The sequence below is a fragment of the Xiphophorus couchianus genome, chromosome 1, assembly GCF_001444195.1.
Source record: "Xiphophorus couchianus chromosome 1, X_couchianus-1.0, whole genome shotgun sequence".
Classification (NCBI taxonomy): Eukaryota; Metazoa; Chordata; class Actinopteri; order Cyprinodontiformes; family Poeciliidae; genus Xiphophorus; species Xiphophorus couchianus.
This window is the reverse complement of record NC_040228.1, coordinates 14,995,934-15,007,421: the sequence shown is the minus strand read 5'-3', so window position 1 is coordinate 15,007,421 and position 11,488 is coordinate 14,995,934. Positions and strand designations below refer to the sequence as shown.

The following is an 11,488-nucleotide window of genomic DNA, read 5'->3' as shown; positions in this document are numbered from 1 at the left end:
AATTAGAATATGCTTGTTGTGAGATTGGTCAAATTAACCTGATGTAATATTCTAGTCTTTCTCCAGCTGTAAGCAGAAAATCATAATTAACATAAGTAATAAGTTAAAACTTTCCATTCTGTCATGTATAAATAAACATACAGAAAAGCATTTATCCATGATTATCCAAAGAACAATGAAATAAAAATGTACTTATTTTCCAAATCTATCTGGTAGGACATGTTTGAAATAATGGGATAACGTTATTATAGATTATAAAAAGCTTAAGCTTAGCTAAATAAATAATGGTTTACCGCTTCATAATACTTCTTCACACTCCTGTTACCAGTGAAGCATGTCTATTGGGTTATAAATTATTGATCTCTCCTGACCATAATGAACAGCTTTTGAGTTGATTCTTTCCATTATTCCTTTGCTCTGGATTCATAAGCAATAAAAGTTAAAAGAATTATTTCATATTTAATTTTTACCAATCTGCACCTATCCACAGTTTGTGATTTATAACGTGATACTTAATATATGTGCCGTTAGATACAAATATCAACAAACAAATTAAACACATTAAACACTTCATAGCGCACATTCAGCAGCTATGAGGAGATAACAAGTAGCAGAGGACTTGCCAAGTTCAGGCCGCAATTAACGGGGAAAACACTCCACATGCCCATGGCCTTTCTTCCAAAGTTTTATGAAAGTCAATGTTAACATATTAGTCAGCAGTCCTTTTCTGCAGTTAAACAACAGAATTTTCTGAGGATACATCGCACTTTGTGTGGGCAATATATCTAATAGATATATTGCACATTAGTACAAACAAAAAGTTTGTTCTTTAAGTTTAAATGCATTACAGCTGTAAAAGATTTTTAGGCTCCAAAGACCAAGTTTTTCCCATTTAAATTTAGTTCTAAATTTTAGACTTCTAACTTCTAACTTCTCACTCATTTGTCAGTTGTGTGGTTGGAAATTTTATTGTTGATGCATCATTTCTGTCCAGTATGGATGGCAACATTTCTGTAATGCAGCGCTCAGGGCCAAGTGGAGGGTGAAGCAGCCAGGCTTGGGCTGGATTTTCTGAAGCCCAAAGGTATTCTTCAGTTTCTGTCTGGGTTGAATGATGTAAGAAAAAAAAAAAAAAAAACAGACCATGCCTGAGGAACGGTGCAACGTAAAATCTTTTAGAGAACGCGAGTTTCTGAAATGACTGTGTAGCTATATGTCAGCGGCTTTATAAAGAGTTTCAGCAGAATGTGTGTCTTTTTTGAGATTACAAGCTAAATTTATCAATGACATCAGGTGCAGGAGATGCCAGGCTGTGGCAAAAAAAATAATAACTTGCCTGACAACTGCCAATCAGATGTATTTGTGACTCAAAGGTGACCTTTCTTTCTCTTTCTCTCTTTTTCCTGCTTTCTTTCTCTCTATCTTGCTACCATTCCTTCCCTCAGAAAGTTTATTGTCTATAATCCTATAACAATTGGATTATTTTGTGTAGTCTGCTGTTTGGAATTGACTAAATTTCCCTAAAGAGAGCATGATATTAGTCGGTGGATTCATCCCCCGATCTTTATGTCTGCAGTGCGTCTGGAGGTTTCCGCATTGACAAATGTGGCAGGATATTACCTGAAGTGGTACCAAACAACAGAGGATATGAATGAAACTGAGATCGCTGTGATTCACTTCGAAAGAGAAAAGTGTATCGTCTAAGGCTGATGAGAAGCACCTGTTTTCCTCGGAGATGATATGCCAACATTTTCTTTTTCTTTAGAGAAATCAAACAGGTATATATATTAAAAAAAAATGAAGCAGTGGCATAAACATTCATCAAAATGAACATTTGAACCAGACGTCAAGCTCAACTAAATAAACTGAGAGCTACGTTCAGTTTAAAAAAAAAAAAAAAAAAAATTTAACCACCCAAGAAAACAGAACAACAGACACATTTTTCTCCACTGTTTTTTCTCCGTCGTCTCCAGGACTAATGATATCCTCTGTGATGCACCTGTACCTGCTGTCTCCTGTTTATGGAGGCACACAGTTAAAATAATCTCCGCCTCAAACTAAAACATCGACTTTCGTGCAAAGGGGATTCTGTTGCCCTCGCTCTGTGCCTAATGTGTTTTCATATGCAAGTTTTAATGATCTGCGTTTCAATCACGTGATTAAGCTTGCTCACTGTGTCAGAATCACAGGCTGGACTATGTGGCACATGACCTGCTTACACATTGCCTTCAATATATTTAGACACCTACGGCAAATTTTATGTAGAAATAAGTTAACTTTCTATTGAAGCAGTACAAACATCAGTTTGAAAAATATGAATATAAATGAAGCCACCAGGTATGATTTAGCTCTGTTAGTCTGCTGGAAGAAAAGGAAATCAAAAAGTCAAAAAAAGGTACAGCTTTTATTTTAACTATAATAGCATGCATAGTTGGAATCTAGTCACTGCACCACCCAATACACACTTTTAATGCTAAATATTTCCAAAAAGACTTATGCACACAGATTGCAAACAATCAACTGCTTTCTTAGGCAACAACTAAGTAAATTTTAAATGATTTTAAAATAGACTTAGCTGAAGTGAAAACCTTCATGACATCTTCTGATTCACAGTTTAACATTCTGTTTTAGACATTGTGACCTCCAGATAGACAGAATGATTTTCATCTGGTTTCATATTGGTGTGCAGATTATTGGCCAACATCAGCTATAAAGGTTATTGGTGTTAGCCAGATGCCACCCTGGGCAGATGCCAAGGTTAGTTGGTGGCATAAAAAAGGGAAGTGTACAAGCACATAATAATAAAACTATAACTACAGTATATCAGTTGTGACCTGAAAATCTTTCCTGATGCTTTTGTGTTTTGTTAATCCCCTCACTTAATCTAGGGGATTAAGTGAGTTTTTCTTTTTTGTGGGACTGCATTTTGTCAAATCTCCTGGATTTGGAAGGCCGGCAAAGGTAGGGCCTCGCTCAGGGTGCTAGTCATGTGAAAACTCGTGTTTGGGTTCCATCTACTTCTTAAATGACAATGACAGTAATATGTACAAGAAATTATTTAGAATGCAATATAAAAACAGAAAGTGGAAAATACCCATATTTTAGATTACACACAATCATCATAAATGCTCTTCTAAGGCTTCAAATATTAGAGCATAATGAAAAAGTATTGAAGCCTAAAGCAACTTTGCGTTTGCCTGTTTTGTACTGCCATTTTTTAATCCTGTCATATATTTAGGAGGCACATCAAAATGTATCAAAAGGTTCATAATAACTGAATATATGTGAGAAACCATGAATGAGTCATTCAAAAAGCAGGGCGACTTCTCCCAGAGATTATTATTTCAAAGTCTTCTACATTGTGTCTCAAAAACAGTCAGGACCCTTAAAATTGATTGGATTCAATCATAAAGTTAAAATTGTACATATATATATATATATATATATATATATATATATATATATATAAAGGTGCTTTTATTTGTTAGTAATAAAGTAATACAGAACTATTTCCGAACTTTGACATTTTATAGGAAAGGTACATGCTTTTTATTGCTTTAAGTTGTAAAGATCAGTGTTAATTACGCACGAATACTGACACAAAAGCTGTAGAAAATTCTAGCACCCGTTCACTCCTCTAAGAGGCAGGCTTTTACTTTGAGGTAACCTCTGCCAAACATCAGAACATCTCTTTCTCTTCAGTTTCCATTTGAGCACTCACAATGATGATGATCCTGTGGCATTATTGCCACATCTCAATGCATCGAGCTCTCAAGAGCTGCAGGCTCTCTTTGTAGTGCAAGACAAGGCCTGCCTGTGGCTTGGAGACAGGAAACAGGGGTTACAAACATGAGGTAAAAGAGAAAGGAGTGTTTAGTCTGTCATTTGTTATTTTCAGTGTAAAATATTGTATATTTATCAAGAAGTAATTACATTAGTAATAATACAGGAAGGTATAAGTGTGGTAGATTATCAGTAGATTTTAAATGTATGTTCTTTAAAATACAATTTTAAGTAACCATAAAGAATAAATGTACTTATATTTCAGTATATTTTTATTCACTACCCTCAACATTACAGGGTAGCGAATAGAGGGGACACATGAAGAAATAAACACACAACACTGCATCATTTCGTGAGAGACAACCACATTTATAATCATCTTTGAGTGGTGACATTTTGGTAATATTTTTTGCCTTTAAGGGTTGCAGCTTATATGCACCATTTAGTTTTGCAACGCCTTTGATGGCTCAGCAACCATCTGGCCAGTTTATCCAAGGCTCATTCTCACCGAACAGCGTAGAGATCTGAAAGTGGAGCTGCTTGTAAGGCACGCTATGCGTTCAGTCCTGCTCTTCTGTGTGCTGTTTATATTAGTCGGTAAGGCCTTTTATCATTAGTCTTCGTTACACGGTCCGCCTTGTTACACAGCTCACTACAAACGCCCCGCTTTGTTTTATTTCCATCGATCTCCCAGTCATCACAGTAGAGCCATCTAGTGGTTACGTTTTGTATTGCTAATAGGGGGAGTAACCTGCTGATAGCGAAGGGTCCAATATACAAAAAAAAAAGCAGAGAAACATCACTAGTGTATAATTTATTATTACTAGTTACTCACCTCTCACTAAATATGTAGGCTGTCTAAAGCAGAATAAACGGTTCATGAAATGTTGTCATAGCCTACCATGTAAAAAAAAAATACAGTTGGTATTAGATGTCAAAAAAAAAGTACACAGACTAAAAGAAAAATTAGAGCAAATGTTCCTACTAACACCATCAGTCTAGATAGTGATGTGTGTGTAAAAGAGGTGTTAATTACATATTTTATCACTTATGTCAAAGTGCTGGAGTACATGTAGCAATGACAGTACCGCAAAAGCCTCAAGGAGAAATCTATCAAGCAGCCAGTGAGTAGATATTTCAGAGGGAATATCTGGAAAATAGTTTATTCTACTTATTTCTTTTAACGTGTAGAGTATGTTGTTCCACCACTAAAACTAGTGTAAACTGGTGTCATTTAAACACAAATTGTGGCTAAATGAAGATAATCAAATAAAGAATAGCAAAATAATGCTTCATAATGAAATAAATACATCAAGGGAAAACAAAAGTATGCTTTCCCCCTGACTAACATTCTCCCTATTATTGGTTTCATAACACGCTGTACGGACACATCTATGTAAATTTCTATTGTTTACTTCCTCTGAAGTTGATCTGTTACAGTTTGTGGGCTGTGAGATATTGAAAAACAAAGATAAATTTCTTGCTTGTGCACACAATCTTGGAAAATAAACCTGATTCTGAGTCTGTATGGTTGCTTACAATTTAAAGATATGACCCGGTAAATTATTCTTAAACTAAAAGGCCACTGACTGCATAAACACCTCTGGGTAGAATGGTTCAAATTTTCAGCCCAGGATTTCACAAAAAATATGTTTTTTTTTTTTTTTTAGATGCACAGTTGCGTTTAAAAAATGCAATATTATAGAATCAATAATATTGATTCTATTTTATGCCTATTTGTTTGTTGAAATCACAAGAGACACATTATCAAAATTGAACAGCTGGTTATTAATAAATATTAAAATGGACAAGCAACTTTTTACTAAATTTCAGCATAAATGTTTAAGTTTTCCAGTTGCATGTGGAGTGCTTTGGACGAGATTCTCATCTGACTCATTGTTGGAAAGAGTTTTATATTGATGACCCCAAATTCATAGAGGATATTGTTGTGGATGGTAAAGTTTAAGAAAACAGCGACGGGAATAATGATCATCTTCAGAACTTTAACATGTTTGTGTATATTCCTGCATGCATTTCTCCTTTTGGTTGAAATCCATCCACTCCTAAGATATTTTTTTCTTCTTTTTGGTACTGCTTGAAATGATGGGAATGATATGGTTTATGATGTCTGCCTGAAAATGATCTGTTGAAACGCTGAAAATGGACCAAATGTTTTCATAGCAACCTGACCCATGAAAGAAAGGTCCATCTCTACAAAAATGCATGGTTGAACCTTTTGTTGAAGAGGATTGAATCTTGAAATATATGTTACCAGCAAACAAATAAAGCACAGATGTGTATAAAAATTGGCTCATTCACCATATGTCAAAACTAGCATGTGATTTGATGAATGTGTTTGTTATTTTTGAAGAGCTAAATAAACAAATAAAAGGATAAGACAACAGTGAGTGATTCATAAAGATTCTGCAGACAATATCATTTCATGATTTATTGACATTTACTTTTTTCACAATAGTTTTGCTTGATATCAATATTTTCCATAAAGTTTTTTTTTATTATTATTTAAAGTACATTTATGTTTTAATCACATACACATTTATTGTTTCATTTTCTTATTGCAATAAACAAGAGTAGCCAGAATGAGTCAGGTATTGCTACAGTTTGCCATCCAAACTCTTTATCCCTCTGATAATGAAGTTCAAAAATAATTTTATTGGCAAGACAAAATTACACCAAAGCCTCTTGGGCTCTCTCATTCTATGGTTCTGCTCGGAGAGAGACTGAGGGCAGAATAAGGCTAAGGCTAGGAGCCTAAACACAGCTAACATGACGTCCAGAAAATGAGAATCGGTTATTTATTTCCCGAATGTGAAAAATGAGGAGGATTTAATGGCTGTTTCCACTTTGTGAACATATCTAGGACAATTTGAACATTTCAGTCATGCTACTAGAATGACTGGCCTAACAGGGATGCAAACACTTTGAAATAGCCGAGTTATAAGATCAGCTCCATGATAAAATCCTTTCCGATTCATCAATCTCCTCAAATCAAACAGGATTTTTGTCTCCGTCACAAAGTCAGGGCACTTTTTAGCTCCAGGTCACCTCCGTATGCTACCGGTGGAGGGTCAGGAGTGAGGATATACCATCACACACTTGAATATACATGGTACACACACCAACAGGAAGGCAAGCACAAATCTTGGAACAGCATCTCACTCAAAGATGAACTCAAAGATTACTTTCCACAACAAAAAGAGCACAATGGTGGAAGCTGACACTGAGACAACTTCTACTTTAAGTAATGGCATTAATAATATTCCTCTGCATTTTCACTTGGGTACGCTACTCACAAACAGGAAAAAAAAAAGCAACGTAGGGAATCCAAATAAAAAAATAAAAAAAACAGCCTATTGAACAGATCGTCGAGCTGAAATCCTTTTACACCTGGTGTTGTACCCTGTTCCCCAAACAGATTCCCAAAGTTTAAAGGCCCTTTAATATGAAGGGTCGGTCTCTGTGCTGAGCTATGCATCCGTCTTTTGCTACTCCTCCCTTGCACCATTGAGGGTCCACGATTCTTATGGAAGGAAAAGAAAGGCCTGTGATCTGGCATGCTCCCACTCTAAACAACTCCAGACATTGACGTAACAATGATAACAAGTCACTTTGATATAAATTGCTCATTGCATTGCAATATTCAGACAAAGGTAAGACATTAGAGCTCATTGTTTCTCAATGATAGGGCACAGTGTACATCTTGTTCAAAAAAAGGGGGTTCCGTTCCAAGCTGTCGAGCAGGAGCCAGTTGTTGCTTAAATAGCTTTATCTGGCTCCTCATCTTATCTACCTATTGGTAATTCTGTATTCCAGTTGTCTCGGAAGTCGGAGCTCTGATCTGGGAATAGTGTCGTAGCTGAGTTGGGAATACCACAGCTAAAAATTGGAAAACCAGTTTTTCCAACTAAAATCGAGATACTCCTACCGGTACTTTAGGGTTGCAGCAGTATTTCTGATTTATGCCAAAGAGTTGCAGTTGTATTAACTATTTACATAGCCATGTGAGGATATGACATATCCAACCCATAACCTGCTGCTACTGAACGACGCAGATGACAGTTATCACTTTATGTTGAGAATTGACCCCTTATATTTTTCGCCCAACAGGCATTTTAGATAATTTATCCAGCAACATTAACCCCTTCAGGTGATGCTCTTGTTGTATTTCCAACCAACTTTAGAAATGCAACATTTCTTCATACCTCCAAGTATGAAGGAAATGCTTCAAAGCTGCAAGTCAGAAAATTTGCAAATGTTTTGGCACTAGTTACTGTGTGTGGCGCTACCAGTGGAAGCCAATAGTGATATATTTTCTTACTTTTTTTTTCCATTTAAACGCTAAAAGCTGTTTATTACAGTGTTATGTTCCACTGATTAAATGAGATAACTGTCAGAAATGCAAATAAATGATTTGCACAACTTATGACTGAATGACAGCTTTATGGGACATTAAACTAATGAATACACCAACTTTCCAAAATCGGACTAAAGAAGACATTCCAGACATTTCTGTTGAAGCCCAATTCCAACACTGAGAGGGAAAAATTAATGTGGTCCTGTGATTATGAGATAGTTCAGTCATAATAATGAGATACTATCTAACAATTATTGCTAATTCAAAATGATGACTTATAAGTCAGATCTTCCAACTTCCGAGAACAAATAGAACGCACAAGTGTGTCAGGCTTGTTTATGACATCCACCAAAATAATTTCAACCCCTTTTATTCACTTCCTTCTCATGGATGTATTGATAAACATTTCCTACCTACAAAAATATTATATGTTTTATTTCCCCCCGATTTTGCTCATTTTTTCATGTGCAGTATAAACACAAAGCAACAGTCCAAACCGAGATAAAACAAAGTGCTCACCAGTCTTTGTAAAAGAAAACAAATCATGGTGCGTGTCATGGCTTTCATTTGTAAGACAGGAAGTACCAATGGTTGCCTCGAGCTGGACGTCTGGGCTTTTGCACCTTTATCGTATGACTCCAGCTCAGTATCATCTTAAACTAAGAAAGCATGCTTTTCATCCGGTTCCCTTTCAGTTTTTTTTTCATTGACCCGAACAAATAAACCTTTGGGTATCAGCCAGGTGAGGAGGAGAAGGACTACGCAGGAACAATAGGATTCAACCCAGTGGTGCTAAAGTTTGTCCCTGAAGAGCCTTATTGTAAGGACGCATGCAGGAACAACATAAACAGATCCGAACATGAGGTCAGGTTTAAGTCATACCTGACCACCTACACAGTAATTCAGCCTGAGAGGAAAGAGCGTGATGATGATGTAAACGGAAAAGAGAACGCCAACTATAACCTATGCTCTTTTCAGTACCATAAACCACAACACCATAGAACATCCTTTACTTGAACATATTATGAGCTGTATAGGACTGTCATGTGTTAAATACAGCAGTGCAGTATGTTCACAAGCTTGACTCCAGCTGTTTCCGCCCTCCCCTTTCGTCTTCTTCAACGTCGTTTTCTGACTGTTATGAAAGCTGGCAGACATGCCCTGCAGCAGTGTTAGTTGGTGCGATCTATTTTAAAACACAGATTTCTTCTGGACTATACGTGTGTGTGCGTGTCGGGGTGTGCGCGCGTCTGCATGCTTCCTGTGGTCAATCCATCCACTGACCCGCACAGACCCTCCTCTCACCTCACCTTCTCTGGCAATGACAGGGGGCTTAGGCTGCGATCCCCTACAGTCTCTCTTCTGTTCTCCTAACCTTCTCCGTCTGATGTGTTCGGCTGTGAGTACCGCCGGCCTGTCAGACAAAGTCATGTTGCAAATAGTGAGGACCTAGTGTCACAAATGGAAGAGCTGCTGGCTGCAGAGAAGGACAGTGTACAGCATTGTGGAGAGCGCCACAGCGAGCCGCGGCGGATACAGCGAAGACAGAAGGAAGCAGCTACCCTACTGACGCAACACTATTGTCCTGGTTTCTGAGGTGCATAGGGTGACGAGAAGAAGTTGAGCCGTAACAACAGCAGAAACACCCCCTGCGCCAGAATAGTAATGATAACACTATGCATGGTTTGACATTTCTAGAAAGATCTGTGTAGTCTGTGTAGTGTTTTGTTTTGTTCTTTTCTATATTGAGGTGGCCTCATTTTGGCCACAGTGCAAGGGAAGGACTAGGGAAAATGGGAAATGTACAAGAGAGTACGATGCATAATGAATTCTCTCCTTCACTCATCTTTTCTACAGAGCCATCAGAAGTCCTTTGAAAAAGAAGGCGAGTGAGTGGAGAGTTTTAGGTAAAGGGAAAAAGAGACACATAATACTTGTACTCCTTCCCACTGTTCCTTTCCCTTGCTATTCTATCAGACATTTAAACTACTGGATGTTTCCCCCCTTAGCAATTGCTGTTTGTTGATCTTTTTATTTTTTTCTAGCTTCACAGTGTGCTTTTGGAGTGGATGTTTCTGACGGGATGAAGTCACAGGACAATGTGTCAGTAAGGAGAGAAGAGGATTGGCCCATGGGTGGTGCGGATGGGCCCAGGGGCGGGTCTCAAGATGGCGTGGCTGAGAGGTGGACCTTGCAAGAGGTGGTGGTGGTGGGGGTGAGGGCCAGGGGCAGCTGCGCGGAGAGCCAGCGGGTTCGAGGATGCAGCCGCGGCCATAGCTGCGGCAACGGCCAACGGGTTGGGCAACAGCCCCGCACCCAAAGCTTTGGTGAGATCCTTAGAGAAGGTCAAAGAAGACTGAAAACAGAGACCAGAGGGGGGAGAGACAAGTAGGACAGAAATAATGTGATCAGTTCAAAAGCATTAGTACGTTATAAATAATCAGATGTTCTCCAAGACCTTGTAGAAATCTAGTTTTTTTTTCATTCTAGAAATTTACTGTCAGTAATACTTCACCCCATTTAACTTAAATCTACAGATGACATATTAAGGAGTCTCCATACAAACTGAAATGTTTGCATCTTTGGGAATGATAAAAATGTTATCATGTTTTTTTTTTACATATTTATTGCAATAGCAATAAATGTGACAATACAAATCAAATAAGCCCGTTTTCTAATAGCATTTTTTATGAACTACTTATTGGAATGGCATATCTTTATAACAACCATGTGAAAAGTAAAGACACAAAGTATATTTTCAGTTTTGGGGTTTATAGGCAACATCTAGAGAATTTAGCTTTTGCACAATAAGTCCACATTTTTATCATAACTATATTTTGTTCCACTTCATTTTTTTAAACAAAATAAATAAATGTCCATTATTAAATGTCAACACATTCACAACACTTAATTTGGCACAGGTTTAGCTAAAAATGGTCTGGGCAGATTTTGTTTCACTCTATCTCAAATATGGTGGGTGAAAGACCTAAAGGAGTAGTGCAACAGTTTAAAGGCTTATTCAAATTCAGCTACTTTCCCGTTCTTCTCACTGGCTGCAGATTGTCTGACTGAACTGACGCTAGTTGATCAGAGAGTTAATTGTAGAGATTCTGCAAGTGTGTAGTAAATATTTGGGTTTTCCAACAGGCTATTTATGGTTAGGTTATTTGTGCTACAGTCTTGAAGCATGTCATTGGGAATAGAGAGCATAACAAACGTGTTCATCTGAGAAAACGGCAAGAGTCAATGGTCTCATGAGAGAAAGCATGTCAAACACTGATGTGTCTCACAGAAATAATTGCTTTCAGTTCAAGTTATATTAAATTCATA

At 37.4% G+C, this 11,488-nt stretch overlaps 1 protein-coding gene across 2 annotated transcripts in view; it reads right to left on the bottom strand.

The window, feature by feature from the left end:
• Positions 1-6,205: 6,205 nt before the first annotated feature.
• Positions 6,206-11,488, bottom strand: part of znf385a (zinc finger protein 385A) — a 73,334-nt gene continuing 68,051 nt past the window's right edge. For both annotated transcript variants that reach the window (XM_028016344.1, XM_028016351.1), the window contains one exon: positions 6,206-10,514. In XM_028016344.1, coding sequence (XP_027872145.1) covers positions 10,263-10,514 — 252 coding nt within the window. In that variant the 3' untranslated portion in view covers positions 6,206-10,262. The remainder of the gene's footprint in view (positions 10,515-11,488) is intronic.